Consider the following 24,135-nt stretch of genomic DNA (forward strand, 5'->3'; position numbering starts at 1 on the left):
TCACTCCAGCAGCCTTTTAATAGAGACTGATTTCATACCTGTAATTGTAGGTCCCGAGGCTGCTAAATCCCCTAAAACATAGTGCTCCACTAAAGCAAAAAGTGTGTGCATGTGTGCATAAGTATATACAAACTCCATAAACTGAAATACAAATAATATTTTAAATATACATCAAACTTGACTAGAGTATTCAAACTTCATTCTTCTTTCATCTACATAGCCCGTCTGATTCAATCACACCTTTCAGACTTTGCATGATCTGTATTTGCAATAACTTCATCAATGATAATTTTGCATTTTGGAGGCTAACTAGTGGCCTTTTAAAAATAACAGTATTTCTTTAAAAAATAACAGTAAATGTATTTTGAAATAACATTGTATGTTAAATTTTCCCTGCAATGGCATATATTTAAAACAAAAAATATAACAAAATATATTCAGTCCAGCATCCAATATTATTTAAAATTTTTAGAGCAAATGTCTTGCAAGATAATAATTTGAAGTTTTTGTGCAAGAAAACTTCATTCCTTTCAAAATAATTCTTCGGACAGTCACATCAGACCATTCTTTCACAGCATGAGCGTGTCAAGGCCAATATTTTTTGCCAAGTCTTTCGCATAAGATCAATTCTGTATGGAAAAAATACATTTTTCCCTCAGTTCTTAACAGCTTTCTTTTTATGTTATTACGTATAAATATTCCTCAGCACAGATTGAAAACTTACATTGTTTAAAAAAAATACAAAACAAAATAAAACTTAAACCACCATTACCATGCTGGGTTTCTAAGTATATAGTGGAGAGGCACACTTCTGGGGAGTTTTAACAGATACTTTGTTATAACAATACAAATCAGCAAGACCAGTGGCTTTAAAAAAGTATTCTTATTAGCGGTATATTGTAGGAATATTACTTTCATCAAAACCACACGCCAATTCACCCTACAAGTAAATTTCAACCTCGTAAAATTGTCAAAATTATATCCCTTAGGAACAACAAAAAAGTTTGATTCACATGCAGTTTCTGTATTGTAAAATATTTCATATTTTATTTCTCCTATGTAAAGCGTAATAGGCTACGTAATTTGATTTACACTTTGGGAATCTGATACATCTATTAACTATGTAAAAGAGTGCACCAAATATTTCACAGTTTATGCTCCAAGCTTCAAGTATTCTTGATGGTAAAATAACAAATGGGTGCAGGCAAGTAAGCATTGAAAACAAACACAACAACAAAGAATTGTCTGCTGACAATTGCCTGCTTAAATCATAAGAGAGAAAAGCAGGAACCATGCTGTGGAAACATTAATAGCTGACAGACAAAAAAAAAATAGATAGCTTCCTAATGAAGCAGTAGCTTTCTAGTATTGGGAGTGAGAAACAGATTCATTCATGCCTATGCTATCTTCTACATTAAAATTAATATTGCTATGTATATTGAGAAACAAAACTGAGAAATGCTGGTTTTTTAACAAATTGTAATTAATTTGAAATATGAAAAGCAAATAACACTAGCTAGGTTATTACTATGAATGAAAACCTTATCTGAGTTTGCAAGTTACTAGTTTTGGAAATGAACATCATACATGCAGTTAGTTAGTAGCCACTTTTTAAAAAATCCCCCACAAATCCTATTCAAAAGTCACGTCTGTTTCTTATCAGAAGTCTGTCACATGCACTAAAGGCCCTGAAATTATGTGCACATTAATACAGCAACAATGCCAGTGACAGCACTCTGTACACACTACAAGAATGAAACCCATACTTTTGACCAATTCTTTCAACTTTTCAGATCATTAAAATACACGTTCTCTGGATTTTAGTAGTAAACAAACTGTTTTGAATAATGGAAAAAACTTCCATGAAGCACATTTAAACTTTAAGATTGAAAAAATCCACTCTTCATTACGTCCAAGTTGTTACTAATGCACAAAAAAAAGCCTGTGCATGTGCATAGCAAACCTCCAGATCCCCAAACAATAGTATTGCCCCACTAGCTATAAAAATGACAAACTACATCCACAGTCACAGTACACCCAAACTCTGTAACAGATTAGATTTAAAATTGAGCAATGCCCAGAGGTAGCTATTAGTCTTTCAACTCAAGTGTCAACTTCACACAAATTAATGACCAAGCAGTCTCAACCAAATACTGTCTTGACAATTATAAACTGCATTCCCAAATCCAAATTCCAGTGCAATACTCCTAAGTTTTCTGAACTGTATTGATTTACTTGGGGAAAAAAAAAAATACTCTTGCATGTGATTCGGAAAATGTTCTGCAAGCTATCACATCCACTTCACCGGCCAATTCTTTAATGAAAGACACATAGTGGAGATGAAAGAAAAGGAGATCAGAGCAGGAATTTGATGTACAAGAGCTGAAAGTAACATCACAGATGCAACCCTTGTCAAATTCTTCCAACTACACCAGTCTACACATAATCTATAGTTAAGATGAAACTGAATTTTCTCCAAGAACCAGCATGATGTGAACCATATCTCAGCTTGAATCTACAAAGGAATTGGCCAATAGTTTAGATTTTGCACACGATCACTCATTTTCAGCACACATACTTGGAATTAGAGAAGACAAGTAAGCAGACTAGCAACTAATTGTATGGCCCTTCCCTTTCCCTGGAAGGTTTATTTTTTTTCTCTTCAAAGCTTTATAGATTGATAGCAAAGCCATGCTGTAAATCAAAAGAAAGCCACTACTCATTACCTACTTAGAATTTCCTGGGCCCTTACTGTGAAGCTATTTCTCTGCTGTTTGATCTCTAAGCCACTGGCAAGGTCTACAAGCACAACACCTATCATGGCAGCTGATACTTATTTTTTTCCCAGATCCTTTTTCAGCAGCTATATGAATTTCCACTTCTTCCAGTTCTACAGAGAACTGCCAAGATAAATGATCCATGGACACAAAATACTTGTTCAAGAAGGAGAGGAAAAAAAAAAAAAAAAGGAAGAAAACAAGATATGTAAAACCAGCTAAGAGTAAGTAACTCAAAAGAAAATGGAGTGCAAGGTTTGCTGCTGTAGGCTAATGTACAGTTGTGATTGGCTTCTGTGCCACCTAAAACAATAAGTAATGTTGTTTTTTTATTTTATTTTATTTCAGGAAATAAAGATTCTAAACTCGTGTTGGCACTTCATCTCCAAACAAGGAAAAATACATACAAAGACACATCCTTCCTGCTCATCCCTATCAGCTTCTGCATTTCTTCAAGATAAATGAAAGATGGTACGGAAAGTTTTTGTTTGTTTGTTTTTTGAGTCTCTGAAATACCACTGAATCAAGTTCAAGCCTTTTCTTTCCAGTTTCGCCGGCAGGCACTGCTCAAACAAGCCACTTCTCTTTCCCAGTCACCCTTTCACCCAGGTTCTTTCTAGAGAAAAGCAAATACCTTAAAAGCGAAGTTTTCATTGCTGCCAGGTAGGAGAGACCTTGTGCAGAGAGTGCATAGAGCTACAAACAGCAGGTCCGTGTCAGTGCCCAAGCCTGCCGCTGCACAAGCTCTAGCATTCCCCAGACAAAGACAGATAAAGACTTTGCTGTTGAGAACAGCATCTTCTCAGCTGCGGTCTTTGATACAGCCTTGCTGCAGTGAAGAGGAAAAAAAAAAAAAAGGCAAAAAAAAAAAAGCAGCAGCTATCACTGTGGCTTAACTGCAGAGCTGATGAAGCCCCTATCAAAATGAGTAACATTTTTGGTCATAGATGCCTGCATCCCTGTGCTCCAAATAGCATGGGAAGAATAAAAACCATCATGACTGCATGATATATACCGCAGCATAAGGCAGATTAAGAACAAATTCAATGATGGAGCAGGAAAACGCCTCCGAATCATCTCCTCCGCCTGCAGAAGATCTAACCCGTATCCTGAAGGAACAAACACACAGGCTAGCAACAACTTACAGAGTTGATCTCTCTGTTCTGGTATTAATCAAGTCAGCTTTTTGTTTGTGGCATTATCAGAAATCTCATTGAACATCTGGATCCAAGTCTCTTTTCAATTTTTGACAGGTTAGAGATGACGGAACCAAACCTGAGTATGTCAGCAGACCACCTGCACATCAAAAAGCAAAAAGGGGATCTTTCAGGGCTACCTTTGGAGGCTGATCAGAACCTTAAGCTGGTACAGAAAGCAGTTCACATCCCCTTAAGCAAGTCTGTTAGCATTAACATTTCTGAACAAAACACCTCAACTTCCTATGCACTTACAAGTACAAATTAGGGTGACCCTTCCTGTCCTAGGGCTGGTATGTTTGGGACTGGTTTTTCTCTTACACCTCACTGCAGTAATTATGGGGAGTGAAAGATCCTTCTGCTCACCTCATACTTGAACTTCAGGTAGGTTCTGTAACACCCCTCTGAGCACCTCACAACTATTTTCACTTTGCAAAAGCCCTTGACCACGTGATGCAAATTCTATACCTTTCACCACAGCTTTAGCACAGTTAATGACCAAACCATGCCCCGCACTGAAGATAACATGAGAAAACAGGGATAGGGGCAGGAAACGTACTGGGTTTGGATCTGCTATTTTAAGTAATAGAGAAGTATTATCTTAATCTGTGTTAGGAGTAACACATACTTTGACTGATGAAATTTAAATAAACACACAAAAGAAAGCCAAAATTAAGCAAGTAAAATGCACACACTGCTTCTATTCAAAATGAAGCAGATTCTGCTGAAGGCAAGCATTGTCTCCTGGGATTTTACCCTTGATTCCACCCATTGCCTTCCACAGACTGATGGCTGCAAGATGAACACATTCCTCTTGTTATACAAAACACCTCACTCATCCATACTGAATATCAGATGCTAACCCATGTTCCTAAGCAACCCCATGCTCATTCCACATTCTCCCCCCTCTGCCACCAGTAGCAAGAGGTTTTGATCATCACTTCGCACTGCACCCAACATGCAAGAATCCCGTCACGGGAGCCTCAGGTGCAGCACTGCACTAAGCAGCATCAGGCAGCTTCAGCCCTGTTTTGTCTTCACTGAGACATGCAGAGTATAACTCAGAGATAGCACTGTTACTTTTGAGTTGTTTATAAAGACGAGTTTTTTTAGAAAAAATCCTGGCCTAGACATAAATTGCTTGCAAATACAAGCAAAAAAATTGATATTCTTGCCAGCAGGTATGGAAACATTCTTTTAGAGGTACTGGGGGTTAAACTTTTTTCTGACATTTATAATATTCAGTGCTGGAAAAAAAATCTCTGCAAAGAATAATTGCTCCCACAGGGACCAATCCACGGGTCACAGTTTTTTGCACTTGACGGCAACGGAGCCTTGAATGAGATTTTCTATAAAACCTAGACTTAAGCTTGCAGCATAATCACAATGTTTGCCCTAGCTCTAGAAGCTGAACTAAAGTACCACTTCTACAGTGTAATTATTCCACATATGTTTCAAAAACCCATGGGGAAATTTTATTATTCAGAAGAATAAATAGGGTAAAAATAAATGGTTTTTAATTTTAGCCAATTTTTACACTCCTTATGAATTTTCATTTTTCTTATGCAAGTTTAAGTCCATGGGAGAGAGGATTTGCCTTGAAGAAATAATTAAACTTTCATCTTCAGTTATGCTTCTTAGCAAATACACAGCCACCCACATCACACATAACACACAAGTGCTATTCAGTGGCAGAGAATGCCAACATAATCACCAATGCTTCACAATCTTCCTTTCAGTTTCAAATTGAATATTTGAAGTTTGAACTTCTGTTCAACAACACAGTGTAAGCAGAAGCATGGCAAGGGCTGAGATTAGAAGTAGGTTGGGGTCCCAATATAGAGCTGTATTTGCCCTCAATACTTTTTTGAATACTCAAGCTATTCTTAGAGAATAATGCAGTAATTTGTCACATGGGATATGTAAACCTACTGCCTTGAGGACACTAGAAGATTATAACACTCAATTTGTGATGACAATGTCTGGAGCAGATTTAGGAAGCTGCAGAAATCAGAATTTTTCTGGGGAAGCAATCTGAAGAAGCACGACTGCATGCACTTGGTGAAGATGCTGGAACATTCTGCCACTGCTAAGCCTACTTATAACACCTTCCATAATGACTGAGAACATTTTGACCCTTCTTTAACAGAGAGAGACACAAACAACTACACAGGTGCTCTGAAAGCCAGTCACCACACCTGCCTGTTCCCAAGCCCATTCACAAACAAGACGCAACCTGTCCACAGCGTCCCACCGATCTGTTCACTGGCCTCAACAACACTCAAACACCAGCTCTGCAAATGCTGCTCCTTTTTCCCTGAGCTCAGGCTTTTCTGCCAGCACCTGAGCTGGCTGAAGCGAAGAGAAGGGCAGAAAGACCAAACACCACCAGCAGAAATCAGAGGTTAACGGCGGACTGATGGGCTGAAATATAAGAACTGATTAACTTTCAATATATATCCTGAAGCGCACTAGGGTCCCAGAGAGCAGCAGTTCAGCAGTCTTCCTAAAGCAGCCAAATCTAGTTCCAAGGTCATAAAATCACTACACTGATCCCAGTGCAAGAACCAACATGAAAATTAAGCACAAAGTGAAAAGTACCAGAAAATACCAGAAAGTTACAAGGCCCACGCAGGAACTCTTCCAAGTAAGAGACCTTCCTGCCCAACCAGCACCTAATAACCAAGCTAATCCACATTCTTAGATTCCAGGAATTCCTGACCAAATAAATCCTGGATGCCCTGTGAAGGTCTCACATACAGCAGCCTCTCTGACCTGCAAAAGAGGATGAACCAGTGCTGGTCAGGTCTCTCACTTAAATGTTTCCTGACATGTAATGCTACCTGTCTTCTTGCGAAAACAGAATTTCTGATCAAAACCAGGTGACTCCTCTCTCACCTACCAGCAGCTCACTCCAAGGCTCAAGAAATCTCAGGCCTGAACCACACACACAGAGACTTCAATCATCCTCCCCAGCACTGCAACACATAAACGCTCAAACCACTGGGCTCATGTTGTTTTGAAGAGGAATCTTTTACTTGGAGAAATTTGATTTGTCACATTAAAGAACACAAACATCTCAGAAATCCACCCAAACTCATGAAGGACAGGAAATATTCTAAGAGGATTGCACCAAGAGAGAATTGATGACAACTGTACCTCACACTAAAGGATTAACTTAAATGATAACAGAGACTTCAAATAACCCACATCTCATTGGTTCTTTAAAATACACAGGTTTCCCTAGATGAACCAGAAGACAGTCTGTTTTCAGCAAAGCTTTTCATATCCTTCACTTCCCAAAACTGCCTAGAGGCTCAACTTCATGTACTTGGGAAAAGCTGGTGAAAGCAAAATTTAACCAACCCAGAAATAATGTTGCATTTTGAGGAGTTCTCAGCATGGGCATATTCCTTTTAGCAGAAAACTAGCCTCTACTTAGCCTCTACTGTATAATACAAATCAGGTTCCACCCCAGTCCCAGAGCCCACTTTCCATCACTTCTAGCTAGCAATTCAACTCTGTTCTGTCCTGTACAACTCAAGTTCAGTTACACGGGCCATCGTCAGCTCTGCCTGGGCAGCAGAAATGCAGCACACCTGGGCACAAAGACTTCAGCACTAAGCAAACTCCAGTACCGTTGCATTTCTCACTATGGGCAGCCACCAGCAGCTCTGTCCTGTCCTGCTGTCACTGACTTCCCATACATGTATTTTTCAATTCCTGTTAGGGATCTCAGACCCTTAAAAGCACTGGGTGACCTAAGCCTGCCATCTCTGAACAATACTTGAAGCCCTATGACCAAGGCCTAGGTCAAAAAAATTACAACATTCAAGCTCAGATGCACAAGGAACCAAACAAAAGCCGCCTTTCATGTATAATACAGTAATTATAACCTTGATCTTCTTTTTCAATGCTGTTCATAATAGCTACACTAAAAAACCATCACCTGCCAAAACAGGACACAGATCTGTTCAGTTCTTCCTCTAGAGAGTTGTCGGGGGACCCATGAGCAAATAAAAAGCAAACAAAAAAAAAAACACAAACACTGTGATAGAGGCAAGCAGTGCTGCTTACCATGCTAGAAGGCGGTACTTGTACGCTGCAGTGATGAGGATGCTCTAGGAAACTATTTGGAGAAGAATTTATGCGGGGGTATGCTGGCAGCAAGGAACAGAATTTTCTCATTTTCTTTTGATCTGTCTAAAATGCTTTTGATTCTCAGAAGGTCAGTGTGCAACACCCTGTTATTAATGGGCAATCTTGGTATTTTACACATTCCCTTCAAGTTGTAGGACTTCCAGGCTTGGAGCACAATTACACGGTAGTACTGGTTATCATAAGATGAGGGCAAGCAAACACGAAATTCTGATCTCTCCGCTTCCACAGCAATTAGCAAAAATTATTGAACTAAAGTTCACAATGCAGATAAAGCCTCACATATGGTAGAAGCTTTACTTTCGACTTGTCTGAACAAGCATGAACAAAATCCACAGCAAATAATAATCAGTTCAGCCTGCTGTCTTCTACAAAGACTTCCATGTCACATATCTGCGATCTGAGCTTGTCATTAGTAATGCTAATTAGCTCACTATATCCCAATGCCACGCTAGACTCAGTAAAAACTGAAACCATGGCTAATTTGAAAAGAAAATGCATTCTTTCCCTAATATAAATAAGAGTAGCACTCCTACAGAACACCCACAAAAATTAATATTGCTTGTAATTTTCAATCAGACTGAAAATGTAAATAAAAATTATGACTACTTTTTGATTTCCAAAAAGATATTAAAAAGAGTACTTGTGAGTTATCACAGCACAAACAGTATTAACAACCTTGTAAGGACATACAATGACAGAGCACTGAAAATTGGGTTATATTTTGCTATACAAGCAAACCTAGTTCTGTCTGCATGCAAATTGCATACAACCTTCTACTGCTCCCCTTCTGAAGGGAGGGAGCCAATTTCTAACACCAGCATGGTAATTGTTCTTTGTCATCTGCAGTCTGACAGAAGATTTTATTTTAAAGTTCTCACATGGTCCGACTCCACATTTTTTTCCTATAAGATAAAACCCAATTACGTGGAACTTCAGTCACAAGTCGCAGAAGAGACCTGTGCAATTAAAAAGCTCTCCTCTACACAAAGAGCTAATTAAACTGATGTCCAGGAGGTGAACCAAGCTGTCCTCTACTGAAAGAGTGAACGTATGAGCTTTCCGCAAGACCTCCTGCAAAGGGAAACCACTGAGAGGCTATTGTGAACATGCTGCAACTGCTGCGCTCCCTGCCAGCAGTGCAGGATTCCTCCAGCACCCCACAGCCTGGCACCTGAGGTAAACCCAGTCTTGGAGGTGCCGCTACCCCCTCTCTTTCCTCCCCAGGGGGTTTCTGCCCCCTGCATGTTTCCATCAGCTGGGGAGAGGAGAAGAACAGGACATCTGGAAATGGGCGTGTGCTTGCCAGGGCTGGGGCAGCTGGACACTTTCAAGGTGGATTTACCACAAAGACAAACCGCTCCTAAAGCAGCTGAGGTACTGACAGAAGGTTTCCATGCTCAGCAGGTAATCCTCACCAGCTGAGTCAAGTGCAGTGTGTGCACATGCATTTGTGCCTGTGTCACAGAAGAGAAGCAATGCTCAGTTTTTTTTAAACCAATTTTTAAATTCAGATTTAGTTTAAGACTATTTACAACCTTAATTCAGATGGATTAGGAAATTGGCTGGGTCTGCCTAATTTAAAACATGAACAGACCAGCTGTACCTGTCGACACATCCCAGCTCATCCTGCTGAGTTCAGCCAAAGTTCGAGGTTGGTCTGGGTCAGAACCAAACCTTTGTTTAATGCTTTACAAAATGTTCACATCCCTTTTCTTACACATTTCACTGACTGCAAAGTCAAGACCTGAAAACATAACAAGCTGCAAGCAGAGCAACTGAAAAATCTGTGAATTTAAACTGAAGTAAGAAAAGTGTCTGGAGCTGAATTTCCAGTGCAACTGCAGTATGGGAACTAAAACCCAGGATACTGCAGCTGAGCTAAGCTTGTCCACAGAGCCAGTTAGCAGATCCACGCTATGTGCTCCTGCAGAGGAAAGAGAGGCAGGAGAGGAAAGACTGTAGGAAAGTGTCTCTCTGAATCCAGCTGCTCCTCCCAGGAAGGTATTATACCTGACTCCTGTCTGGGCACTGGGCTCCAGAAATGCAATGGCTAACGCACCTAAGCCACTAGTAGCTGCCTGACACATGCTGTCAGAGCTCCACTAAGCTGCAGACACTTGTGTTTCCTGTGTGCTTCCTGGCTCTGACAGTGAAACCAAGTAATTCCCCCAGACAACTATGTATCCTTTAAAGGTACTTTAAGCAATAGCTATATACATCTAGAAAAAACACCTTGCTTTGGTTCCCCTTCCATTCAAAATAATCTAAAATACAGATTCTATAATATCGATCTATAATAAAACAAACATCACCTTTAATTGTGAGGCAGCTTTGGGAAACAAGGCAGTCAAGCCACTTTCAGGCTCCACAATGCTAACAACTGTTTAAAATGTATTTATTCTTACAGGAAAAAAAAATATCATTTTTCAGTAACTAAGCAGATTGGCAGGCTGCTCGAGATTAATACTAGTCTCTTGCTTAATAAAAATAAATCCTCCGCACAAATACCAGTGAGGGCCACAGAACAAGACGACATCATTCCTACGTCAGAAAGCCAACTGTGAATAATTCATTTATGTATTTTTGCCAATTGCAATGGTCATTTTTGTTTACTCTCCACATATACTTATGCAAAGAATTTACAAAGACTATGCTTGAGCTGAAATTCTTAGTGCAAGAAGTAGATCAAGCATGAATTATTTTTTTTTAAAGATGATTTTGCTGCAGTAGTCAGTAGCTCTCTCAAGGACATTTAAAGAGCAAAATCTATCAGGAGATGGGAAGTGGCAAATCCAGATTAGCTAAAATAATATGCATTTCACTAAAAGGAAATACACAATGGAAAATGAAATGATTCTAGCTATTTTCTATTGAAATAACATGTATGTTTTATTCTCAGTTTGTTCCACTGGAGGAGAGCAGAGAGAGATAAATGAAAGATGAGAGCCATAATCCATGAGAGCACTCTCGGACTTCCACAGATAGTGAAATTTAACATTGACAGATATGACAGCAACTCATCTCAGTCTAAGCTCTGCTTTGGAATCAGGGACCTTATTCTTTCTTTAGAAAAAAAGAGTAAGGATAAAGAATTCATATCACTCTCAGCTGGTAGGAGAGGTGAATTGTAAAAATAGTCTGAAAGCATTGTAAACCAAGAAGGAAAAAATACTGTAGTGGTTTTCCACTTCTTGCCATTTTATTCTTTAGATTGTCTCTGTTATATTACAGTGGAGTTAAAGAGTATCATTAACCACTGCAAAATCACTGCAATTATTTGTATCGTTACATGGACCTAAAAGATCCACTGGGCTACAGGCAGCACAGAGGGGACATGGGTACAACTGGGCAAGTTCCTGACCTGGTTGGCATGCTCTGAATCAACTCCAGCGCCCCCTCTACAACTCCATCTGAAACCAGTATTACACCCAGGAATTTCTCCAGTGGACTGGTGGTAACCAGCCACTGCAAGATCAAATGGAGCATTTATTATGGCCCTCCATCACTTGTACCAGCCTTAGCACTAAGCACTGAGGTCAAACCAACAAAATGCTGGCAAACCTTTCAGAGGAAAGCAGACACACCAGGATGAATTGGTGAATTTGGCAAGCCAAAAAAAAAAAAAAAAAAAAAAAAAGCAGGCTTTTGTGGTGCCAGACCAGTGCCTGAGAGCTACAGGATCACACCTCCTCTGAGCAGGTATGGTCAGATCCTTCTCTTCTGCTTTTACTGATGGAATCACCGAAGTATTTCAGGGTTGCTTCTTTTAAGAGAGCCACATAAAGAAATCCCCCCCAAACTCTCTCAGCACCGGTAGCTTGCAGTTACACCACCAATCACACGACCTGCCCTTTACACTAGTTCTCATTTGCATTAAGAGCCCACTCTACAGGATCCAGATCCAAGTTTTTGGATGCCAGGCACTGCTATCACAGTTATCCGCATGGTAACACTAAGATGTTCCCGTGTTCAGCAGCTGCAGAGGGTTCAGAGATCCTTCAATAACCTAGGCAGATCTTGGACACGGGAAGGAGCATTTTGGCAGCTTTGTGCTGCCCAGTATCATCAAGGCAGTGAAGAAGGCATTATAAATTAAATGAATCCAGGAATGTGCACATACTCCTATCATAGGGCCTTCAGTGCTATTAAGTACAGGGTAACCAACCACAAAAAGGGGCGATGCACAGACTAACTAAGCATCCTATACCATATGCATAACATGTTGCTCTTCTCTTACTACTTACTGTTGTTGCTCTAATGTACACTTTTGTATCATTTTCCAAGCAAATCAACAATTACATGTAACCATCCCAACCTTTAAAGTGTTCTACCTAATAAAAAAGGGAACAAATGAGAAAATGCACAGAGGACTCAAAACTTGATTAGGTAAATAACAAGCAGGTGAAAGGCACTACTCTAAAAATCAGCAAACACTGATCTAGAAGAGGTGTCTCCAGCATCATGGAGCACTCTGAAACAGGTAATGGTAGGTTTTAACGGTTACTTTCACTGAATATTTGTACATATATACATATACAAAATGTGTTCATGAAAATATATATACAAATATGTGTACATACATAAAGTATTTTTGCTCATATATACACTAAAATTTAGCTGAAAGCAGATTTTTTTACATAACTCAAGGTACAGTGATTTAGCACTGCTGTATTTTTAACAACATTCACTAAAGATCAATTTCATAATTAAAAGCCTTTAATTAAACAGAAAATTAATTAAACATGAGATAAGCACAAATTACATCAGAGAAAATCCAGAATCTGACCTACCAAATGGCTTTACGTGAAATTACATGTGCTGTGAATTACTGTTTGTAGATAATTGGCTTGGCTGTCTCCTTAAAGTCAACTGACCACATATTAAAGTTAAACAACATCAAACAAAAAAAAGTCAGGGCTGATTGGAGTTGTAGTTAAATAACATTCATTTTTTATATACCTCAGTATTAATTTATTACTGGTTCAAAATCATCTACCAGTGGACCTTAATCATACAAAATACTTTCAACACATTTTTGAAGCTAACTTTCAACCCTCAGAAATAAAAGATTGTTATCAAGAGATTTCTCCATAATTTCCTACCAATTAGTTCTCAGAAAGCTAGAAATAAAACTAGCTTTACACATTGTTGACTCTTAGATAATATTCTTAGAGTTTTAAGATGTTTTTGCTATACTGTACAGCAGAAGTAGCATGACATTTTTTGTAGGAAGGCTGCTTGCCCAAGCGAAAAAAGAAAAGGCAACTGTTAGGTTTTAAATGCAGTAATAGAAATTTTTAGTTGCTTTTGAGATCCCTGGCACTATTCTTCCTAGCAGACAGGATCAGACTAGCTTTCTACTCAAAAACACGTGCTATGTTCCAGAATGTCAGAGAATGAAATAAAGCAATATGAAGGGAGATTTATTGGCCATGTTTCAAAAGATATCTATATTCATTTCAAAATGTCATGATTTCACAGCAGAGGGAACTCCAAATACACCTGGGAAAGAGGGCTGCACAATTCAGAAAGCTTTCCCAAGAGTGGAAGCCCTAGAAACACTGGAAAGCGAAAAGCATCACTAACTTTTCATTGATCTCTTAAAAGACAAGTGTGAATATTTTTGATAAAACTATAAAAACAAAAAATTTCAGTTCTCTGCATCCCTTGATTCTAGATGTGCCAAATCTGCTGAATGCAAACTAACAAGCCTGTTGACAAGGAAAAAAACTGAAAAAATATCTACAGTTTCAAAAGAAGTTGTCTATTTTTGGATGTTACCTATTTTTAGGTCTTTGAAAACTTCCTTCTTAGACTACATAAATGGATCTACCTGTATACAGAACACAGATTTCCTAGACTGATTCTAAATTTATAAATTTATTTTTAAACATTGCAGCCATGCATTTATTTGTCAGAAAGGTGGGGAAATTGCAGTTTTGCATTTTTAGGACTCTTCTTCCCTAAGCAATAAGGTAACAGAAACTGGTGCAAGGATGAATTCCGTGCAGCAACAGAAACTTAAATTCTATTTATAGTCTCAAAGGCAGACGCTGCATAGATAGTCTGCCAAGACCTCTTTCATTAGTGAAATAACCTCAAACTCTTTCAAGAAGTGTAACCTGTCAAGGCATATGGAAGAACAGAAGGCAATTTTAAGTAGGTTTAATAGACAGTTGCCTGATTTTTATTTTTTTATTCTATTTTGAAAGGCACAAATAATCTTTTCAAAAGGTTCACATATATTGAAGAACCTAGACAAAGAAGAATGGAAGTCCTGGAGTGAAAATGCAATATACCTCATAGACTTAGAGAAGAGTATATATATTTGTTGTGTGACATTTAAACCGAACTGCCAGGCTCCTGACATTTAAAAGCATTTGAGAGCAAACTCTGCTCCGTGGATTCTCTTTTTATTACCGTTGACTTCCAGAGCCAAAATTTCACTATCAGCATGTGTAACATGGGCAGTAAGTAAAATGAACACAAATACAAGGAGCATTAATAAAGTTAATGTGGGAATGTATGCAATGTATTTTTTCCCAGTTGCCTGGTAGCATCTATAACTGCAATTTGAAGCAGTCTACAGAGTACAAGCCTACAGAGTCCATTTAAATGTAACATTAGAACATATAGAATACAGAAAAACTATAGGTATTATTTGTTTTATGAGCTAACTTAAAAACCTGGTAATAAACACTGAGGTCACTTTATTCTTCCCCTCACAGGACATCCAATTAGCCAGCTTGCTAACATTTGAAAAATGATTGTCAAGAAATAACAGCAATTGAGATATTATCACTATTTTATAATTCTCCATTACATAATACCTTCAAAATTAAGATTACTGTATGTGAGCTAAAAACAAGTGGACTCGGTGATCAAAGCCATGTTTTGTAAGATGATGATCCAATGTAAATATTGATTTAAAAGCGGAAGCAATGTTTACGCTGTATCTAGACACATCACTTACCGTCACAGTTGCAAGGAGCCAAACCCTCCTATACATGCTTGTACAACGTATTTTCTTCAATACAGAGAAATATCCTGTACTCTTGTTGACTTCTTAACAGCCCTAATAATATCCACCACACTTGTGAGATGAGCTCCTTGTACAGGCAATACCAACTTGTAATTGTAAGCAAAATGTAATTGAATACAGCCTTTTATAAGCTTCTTAAACACTCATACTGTAGTCTTGTAAGCATAACTAGCATAAGGGCAATGTTTATCCATAAACACCGTTTTATTGGATGCCTTCAAACAATAACAACAGCTATTTCCTAAAGCTTCTGTAAATTACTAAAACTCCAGGAAGAAAATTATACTATGCTAAACCATGACAAAAACGTAATCAACCATCATCAAATACATCTCTAAAACTGATGAGGTGCCACCTCAAAATAATAATTCTTAAAACAGTCTTCAAGCAGAAATGAGCTCTCAGTCTCTACTGAATCAACGCTACTGCCTTGCTTCAGATATTGCATCAAGCCCTGCTACAAACAGAGCTTTTCCTTCTTATCACACTTATTAAAAGACCTCTTACCTTTCCAGCTCATATTCTTTCATACCAGCTTTTACTGCCTTCATTACCTGTAAGATACATATTAACACGGGACATTCTTAACAGGAGGGAATTACATATTTATAAATTTATGACTTATGACTATTTCCAGAGGAACCTATATTACAAAAATATCATCTGTACTTCATTTAAATTTACATTAGTAAATGCATTTTAAAACTACATTAGAAATCAAACTCATTTTAATCTTTATAAATGCCTACAGTCTCCAGCAATAAAGCAAGTTTAATTGCCAAAGTATATCCTAATGAAGTGCAGCTCATCAAAATACCAAAGCTTAATTCTGAAAGCTCTGGTGAACTTGGCAGCAAGTCCTTTTGTTTTACGCACATGAAACACCAGCAAAACAAAACTGAGCTGGAATATGCTACAAAGGAAGATTCGCTTTTGTACTTTGAATCAACAGAAATCTACTAGAGTCAACACTGCTAACACCTCATAAGTCTGAATTTTGCTCTCAGATTTGCTGAAAACATGCACCAGTGTTATTCCTTTGCCTGGTTCTGTATTACGAAAGTTCTAGGCAGCTTCTTTAGGGAAGGAATTGTCTCAGATGGGATGAGATTATTCAAGGATTAGGAAGGACCACAGAGAACAAATGCAAATGATTTTATTCAAACTGCAACTTCACAATTTCTCTTTAAAATATTTTCATGCTTCACAGTTCAGAAGTTTGTGGAGCCAGGGCAAAGACAACTGTTTAATCAGTAACCGCATCAGCTGCTTTTCCCTAAGCTCCCTGTGGTCGTTGTGCAGAACTCACGGCACCCCTGTGTCACTATACAGAGAAGGACGGATACTCAGATCAATGTTACCATCAATACCAGTAGAGCAATATGACTACTGATAGCGTGCCAGGTCCAACCTGAGCAGCCTTGCTCAGCCTGGCTTTATCTTTGCCATGCTGTTATGTTGACAGAACAGCATGTTGAAGCACTGTACTGGGGGCGTAGGGGAGTGGGAGCAGATACAGAGCAGATTGCTCTGAGGAGCAATCTAAGGAAACTTGCACTCTCCTCCACTGTGCATGCAAACACTCCCTCAGTTTATAAGGGCTGAGCAAACTGCTGGAGTAAAACTTTTCAGAGCTGCACACACTTACATGGGCCGGAATAAAAATCATCCTAATCTCTTCTTTCTCCATCACTATACAAGTATTTGTGCATACAGGACAGATAGACTGCAAGCAGGTCACCTTCTGCTGAGGCTCCAGCTCTTAACCAAAACCACACTTCATTTCTCACACATTGCAAATGCACCAGTGAGTTCAAGGACAATGCAAGGTATATTACTGGGCTGTAATAGGAGGGATATTACCCTCTTATTTCTATCCAGCCTTTCCATTATTTTATTACTAAGCAATTCAGGGCTGCTGGGAACATTTTCTGAGTACTACTGTTACACTAAGAGCAAAAATTATTAACAGTAAAGGATCTATTACCTCTTTATGAGCTTCACTGGAGATTTTATTGGTGTAGCGCAGAACTTCCAATTCCATGTCTGTCTTAATCACACGACTTAAAGAAAAGTAGAACACATATCAGGTTAGGTTGCAACTTTTCAGCTTAAGAATACAAAATAACCTGAAAATAATATTCATCACCTACAGTAAAATTAGATCAAGTACACCTCAAGAGCGAAGAGCTATTATAGTATTCATGACAGTGAAGTTTTGTTGGCATTGGTTCACCATTAGCAAAACAATCTTACAAAGGAAAATCATAGCATTCCAAACACCACCCTGTATTATTTCAATATGAATAAACAAGTGGTCCAATCAACATTTTTTCAACTCATTCTACAATACATTTGGAACAAAAGCAATGGATTTCTTTGTCATCACTCAAACACTACTTCAAGTGGAACATTTCTACAAGCATACTTGATTTACTTTTTTAAACACAATTTGAAACTACTTTACATAATGAAATTTCCAGAGCTACAGAATTTCTATTCAGCACAATCCCAACTCCCACCTACTTGCAGTACCTCAAGGGGAAGTGGAGGGAATAAATTTTATGTCTGTTTAGTATTTAAAAAGACCCAAACCATGAAATTCAGAAACCACAGAGGCAGAACCTGCAGCCACAATGCCCGCTCTTTTTCAAATATTTCCAGAAAAACAAAACAGAAAAGCCCTGTTCTTCATGCCTTATATGATGCTGAACGCACCTATATACACGAGCCTTGATATTCAGTTCTGAACTCATCTAAAAAAATTAACATTGAACCATTAAACTCTTATCTACTTGCACTGCTTTTTATCATTTCATTTACTATTTGAAATAAAAGCAGCTATCTTGTGTGATACTAACAGGGCAGCAGAGACAGCTCCATACCTTCTACTGAAAATTGCCTACTCTGCTACTGCTATACATAGTGATTTAATATTTCTCATGTCTGTCTCTAAGGCAGCCATGAAGTATTTACTTGCTGTTTACAAAGAACAGAACTACATCTATTGAAGCGGGTGAAAATATTTAAATTGTATTTTCCAATTCCATTCCAGAGCTTGGAGCAGCTACAAAGTACCATAACTGCTATATTTTGAAACTGTCACCAAGACACCTCTTTTTTTATTAGAACTTGCTTCAACTTATACTGCTATAGAAAACTGTTTACTATACTTCTGCTCCTGTAGTTTGTTTTAATGAGTCCAGAAACAGATTACTGAGCCATCAGGGCCTCCAATGTGTGATAAGAGCATTTCCCACAGGCAGCGATTGCACTGCTATGTGGCACAGCCACTCCCATTCAAATACAACTTTTCTGGCAAGAATCAAGATACCTTTTTTTTTTTTTTCAAATGTTGATCAATCATAATGTTCTTACAAACAGGAAAACAGCAGAGGGGAATGGATTAGACCACCTTATTAAACTGGAATATAACACAGTAAGATCATTATGCACAATGAGAATGAGAAGTACTACGTTTTAAAATGTGCACCAAGGTGAAAAAAACCACACTGGAACAATATAAGCTCCTCACCATGGATGAGGAAACAAACTTCTGCTTTTTAGCTGAGACAAAAAATAGTAGCTCAAATATATTCGTGTTAGAATGAGGTAGCAAAAGGCTTACAGATTCTATTTTTTTTTTAAATTCTGTTCTTCGGAAGACTGCATGTGCTAGCAGGGTAATTTAATACTTGTTTGATGTGCCTTTATATTACTTTCAATACACAGTACATATTCCTGCTCTGCAAGTGCTTGAAAAATAGGCTGTTTCATAATTCAGATGTCTCATCTCTTTATTGGGATCTGGTAGTAATACAGCTTAGTAACTGCTTAGCTGCAAGTGCAAACACTATTAAAATCTATTTTACTTGACTTGATCATAAGGCTTCATTCAGGGTTAAGGTATTTATTTGAAATCACAACTGCTCTGGTATCTTTTTGCATATACAAATTCATATTTAGCCTTAGAGTTCAACTTTGTATAGAATTCACCACCTTCTATCACCCAAGGTCAAGCACTGAAACATTTTACAGAAAACATTTAGTCATTCTGAGACCACCAAAAATCACTACCCAACTGTTAGTAGGGGAGACAGAGTGTGTACAATCATGCAGAAAACAACATCAACTTTATTCACAAGCAGATCCCCTAAGAAGAAGTCACTGGGCTCCTATGCTGACTCCAACTGTCGATGGAGCTCCCACCAGAATATCTGGGTGGCAGAAGGGTATTTTAGCACCTTCTGACGGACTGTGATAAAAAGCAGCACTCACCCAAGCCAGGTTTGAAGTGTTGCCAATTCTGCACTTTTTGTTAGCAAGGCAGCATAATTTCATGGGTGATGAATGATCCAGGGTTTTCTTTACTTTTTTCCCTCCCACTTCGAAGATAATGCTAGAAAGCCCTACCTCTGCGTACTAATGTGAACTTCAATGTTCTACTAAGAGCAGCTTTCAGACCAGTTACACACTGAATACATTCATTAATATTTTAGCAGGAACAAATCATTTCCAGGCTCCAGCTAATGCAACTGCAAAAATGTACAAATTTAGCACGCAATGCAGTTCTTAAATCAACAGGCAAACCACTCAATGAAATCAAGACAAAGTAGAAGCACAAGTTTAACACACTCAGAATTAACCTACAATTTTTTTATTTTTTTTTAGTAGTGTAAAGACACTTCTTCCTCACTTTCCTCTTCTGCACATACTTTGGACTTTTATTTGCACTTGCCATATGAGGTCATCTTTTCACACATGCCAGTCATCCAACAGAAAAGCTTTAGTACAAGCAAGTATCATTCCTATTCTGAAATTACTTTGGTCATTTTAAGGGGCTAGACACCAAATCTCATGCACAAACTATTTCCGACTAATCAAGAGCATGCAAAATTCTAGGCAATTATGAGCCTAGAACTTGGAGAATTCAACTGCATTTTCCTAAAGCAGTGCTTTCCTCAAAGATGCACAAATATTTCCCTCTCCATGTGCACTCAATATTCCTGAATATGCCCTTAGAAGTATTTGTTGCTAGTTATCAGTTCGGTGTTCATCAGTCATCTTGCTTTGTTGTTTTTACTATATGCATGCAATGTTAATGACTACTTTCCATGACACACATGGAACACAGCCGGGTACATCCTCCACCTCTTGTCCTTCTAAAAACTGTGCTTACAGACCACCTAGAAAGCATAGATGCTGTCCAAGCAACAGACTCTGCACTCCTGCCTTGTCTTCACCCTTTTTTCTTTTTTGCTGTTATATTTCTACATTTTATTTATGCAAATTTCTGCCACAGTTGATACATTTATGCTCTTTTGCAAGCTTCAGCATAAAAAAACTTTCTAACTGAAGTAGTATAAAATCCAACAACAGCATGTGGGCAAAGGAGAAGCATTATGGTAACGTTCTGGAAGACAGCTGCACAAACACCAAATGCAGGAGTTTATCTTGGACAAGTCAAAAAGCACATTAGAGCTTTGAAAGATAAATAAAAACTTCTGATAACACAAAACGCTTGTGCTCAGCTTTACAACACCAACAATTATGATACACAATATTGCTGTACAGTTAAAAAAAAAAAAAAGTTAAAAAAAAAGCCCATTTCATTAACTGCTAGTGTATTAAAATTTCTTTCTCATCAGTAGAAAGAAAAATTGGACTAATTTGGAATTTGTCTTCTCAGATGCTGTTTTCTTTTCAAAACAGTAGAATCAATATATTGTTTTCTTTTCAAAACAATGGAATAAATAATTCTGTATACATTCAGCATCAGATTTAAAAGACAACCCTAAAAAAGTGTTTAAATGTCTAAATTCATACTTTAAAAAAAAGTAAAAAACACCCTTTTGCTGAACTTAAAATACTCAGTCTAAAGTGAAATTCTTTCCTGGTTTATTCTGAAGTTGCATAGTAAGTCAGAAAAAAATATGAGATCTTGAAAAAGAATGGAATAAAAAAAGGGAGGCAACAGATCCTTAACCACAAACACTTTGCCCCTTGTCAGTATTGAACCATTTTTTCTACATTTTATTAGAAGACAAGAGAATACTAGAGATGTCTTTTGCAGCTCACAGTTCTTCCTGGCTGGTTTGGAAAGCTCAGCCCTTTTACTTCGTTGGCAGTTTTGACATAACGGCGTTTTTCTGACAAGTACCACATAAAACAGAACAGTCCAGAGCTGCTGAATTTGAAATGTGTGCATCAATGCAAGCATATGATTCAAATGAAGCGATACCCTGCCCTAGCATATATCAAATAGCCACCAAAAATTCACCTTTCCAAAATAAAAATGTTCTTAATTCTAAAAATGTTACTGTTTTCCAAAGAAAGCTTCTTGGGCAGTAACTTGAGATTCCAAGGACATTTCTAATTTAGGAAATTTTAATATATGGAGCCTGTCATTCACATACTGATTTCACCAGATATTTAAAACCTAACAATGGTCTTTAACATAACTTTAACTTAAAACAAAAGCCCCCAAAATTGATAAAATCTTTTCAAAACACTCTTGAATGCAAATAAGAACTCTGGTTTCACTTAAAACTCCATTTTCTTCAAAGCCAAGTACAGAGAGTGTACATACTGAGTGTTCAAGTATTTCTCCCCACATAAGATCACAGCGAGGGCAACAATCAGAGTTCTGCACTAGCATTCACCATTTGCAGAAGAAACTCTCTCCATACCAAGACAAACATCTCCAAGTTTTGCCTTTGTATTGCCTTACTGCTATGTCCTTACGGTCACCTTAAGGCACAGACCTCACCTGTGTCCATCCCTGAGGTTCCTGAAGATTTAACCCTCTCTCCTATACCAATCCACAGAGACATCACCATCAGGTGACACTTTGGTACGGTGAATGGTTCCAGGAAAGCTGACTTGGGAACATGCTTGTAGCCATAATCCAAAACCCTTTGCAGCATGAATTCTCTGTCTCCTTGCAGTGCGCTCGTACCTACAGATCAAAGCTTGGAAATCTGACCAGGCCTCTCCATGTTCCCTTTCCTGTCCCTCATCCTTCTCTGTTAACAAGAGTACACACGAATGCAGACAAGAAACAGGGCACAAAAAGATGTAGCTCCACTGCTCCACAGCTTGCCAGGTCACTTGGAGAACCTGGTTATGGTATTATGCAAGAAGGACGAGCAGTGGTAGCCAGAGTGCACACTTTCCTGTTTGTATTTCAAGATTCTCAGCTTATCTCTCTTAACCAAGGATTTGCTTCCTCATTTCCAGATAAATACACTCAAAACACTTATATAAAAATCTAATTCATTTACAAAAATCCTCTGTGTTATGTCTTCAGTTAATTTCCTAAATGGAAAACTAAAAAGCCCTACTTATGAAGCAATTCTGAGGACAAAGTCAACAACACTGACCAAAAGAGGAAAGCTGGTAAAATGCAGTGCACTGTAAGTTACTAATACACTTAGTCACACACACTAATTTTTCTATTCAAGATAAGCTGTAGTAGAATTCCCCTAAAATTACCAAGTATAGCTACATGAGTAATAATTCAACAAAATTAATGCTGTTAAAATAGATCCTAGAGAAGTAATAACACCTTATTAAATATTACCTGTTCGGACATAGTTTTCATCTGCCTTTGATTTTCATTGCTAGAATATGAATTATCCTCAGTTCCATTCTTATTCATACAAATTCACATCCACACAAATGTGACTTAGTTCCAAACACATTCTATGAAAATTTATATCCAGACTCGAGGCTTAAGAAATGTTACATAAATTTTTCACTTCTCAATGCTGTTACCTAAGCATATTTTTACTTTTGTACCTCATTTCCAGCCCACGATGTGAAACCTGACTAAACTTAAAACATATAGTAAACTAAGAGCTTCTGCTTAAGGAACGTCTCTGAAGCAATGGTTCACAATATAAGCATGCTCAACTACTCAAACGGAAAGATTTTACACTACTCACCATTCTGCAATCTCAGGATGAAGGATTTTGTTGTTCACATTGAATCTAGAAACAGAAAAAAAAAAAAAAAAACATAAAAAACAAATACGCAAACAAAGGCAGAGATAGCATAGTTACTAGTCTGTTGATTTTTTTTAAATGTGTCTTCTCTGAGGATATGAAAACTTGCAAAGGCTAACATTAGATCTGAATTTAGTACTGATCAGAGTAACTCACACTGAAAAGAAAGCACACGCTCATCTTCACTGCGCAAGTATTTCATGTTGAAATACGTAAGACTAAACCAGATACATGCTTCTAAGAACATGCAGAAACCAGAGTAACAGCATGTTCAGGAAGTATTTGGAGAATTTCTTTTGACAAAGGTAAAATTTTAAGTTACCAATTCACTGCTACGAGTGCAACCAGATCAACCTCCAGAGGTCCTTTCCAATCAAAACTCTTCTGTGATTTTAACTTCACTCCCCAAATGCCCTTCAGTGAATTTAAGTACAGTAAATTGCTAATTTCACCCTTTGTTTTACACATTCCAATTTTTGCTTGTGCAAAACATGGCATGTGATAAACATGTTTGCTCAGACGAAGACTGTGAAAAGGCAGATAACCTCTCCTCTTCTTTTGTCATCTGCAGAAGAGGCAAAGTGAAAGCTTCCACCTCCAAAACTTTTTTTTTTTTTTCTGTTTATTTTCTGCATTACCTATTCATGCTTTCTTGGAACTATTTTAAGACTCTCTAAACAATAACATTACAGTGGCCAATGGAGTAAGAAGTTAAGTAATTAAGTAGAACACAAACGAATTTTCAAGCATTGTTTGAGGGGTTTTTATGCTAACAATTTAAATGCTTAAGGAACGTTCTGCATCAAAGATACTTTTGTCTGACTCTGGACTGCTGGCTCTTCAATTAGGGCATTTAAGAGAATTAAAATGCTCCAAAGCTCCCAACAGATCTTCAGACGAATGTTATAAGGCAACAATTCATTTTCTCACGATTTTGAAGGAAAAAATAAATC

General features: G+C 37.9%; 1 protein-coding gene across 1 annotated transcript in view; it reads right to left on the reverse strand.

The window, feature by feature from the left end:
• PEPD (peptidase D) overlaps positions 1 to 24,135 on the reverse strand; it is a 134,472-nt gene that overhangs the window by 79,769 nt on the left and 30,568 nt on the right. Inside the window, exons 7-9 of the mRNA XM_032195659.1 lie at positions 23,123 to 23,167; positions 17,164 to 17,239; positions 15,684 to 15,730 (exon numbers count right to left, since the gene is read on the reverse strand). Coding sequence (XP_032051550.1) covers positions 15,684 to 15,730; positions 17,164 to 17,239; positions 23,123 to 23,167 — 168 coding nt within the window. The remainder of the gene's footprint in view (positions 1 to 15,683; positions 15,731 to 17,163; positions 17,240 to 23,122; positions 23,168 to 24,135) is intronic.

The sequence above is a fragment of the Aythya fuligula genome, chromosome 12 (assembly GCF_009819795.1).
Source record: "Aythya fuligula isolate bAytFul2 chromosome 12, bAytFul2.pri, whole genome shotgun sequence".
In the NCBI taxonomy this organism is placed as follows: Eukaryota; Metazoa; Chordata; class Aves; order Anseriformes; family Anatidae; genus Aythya; species Aythya fuligula.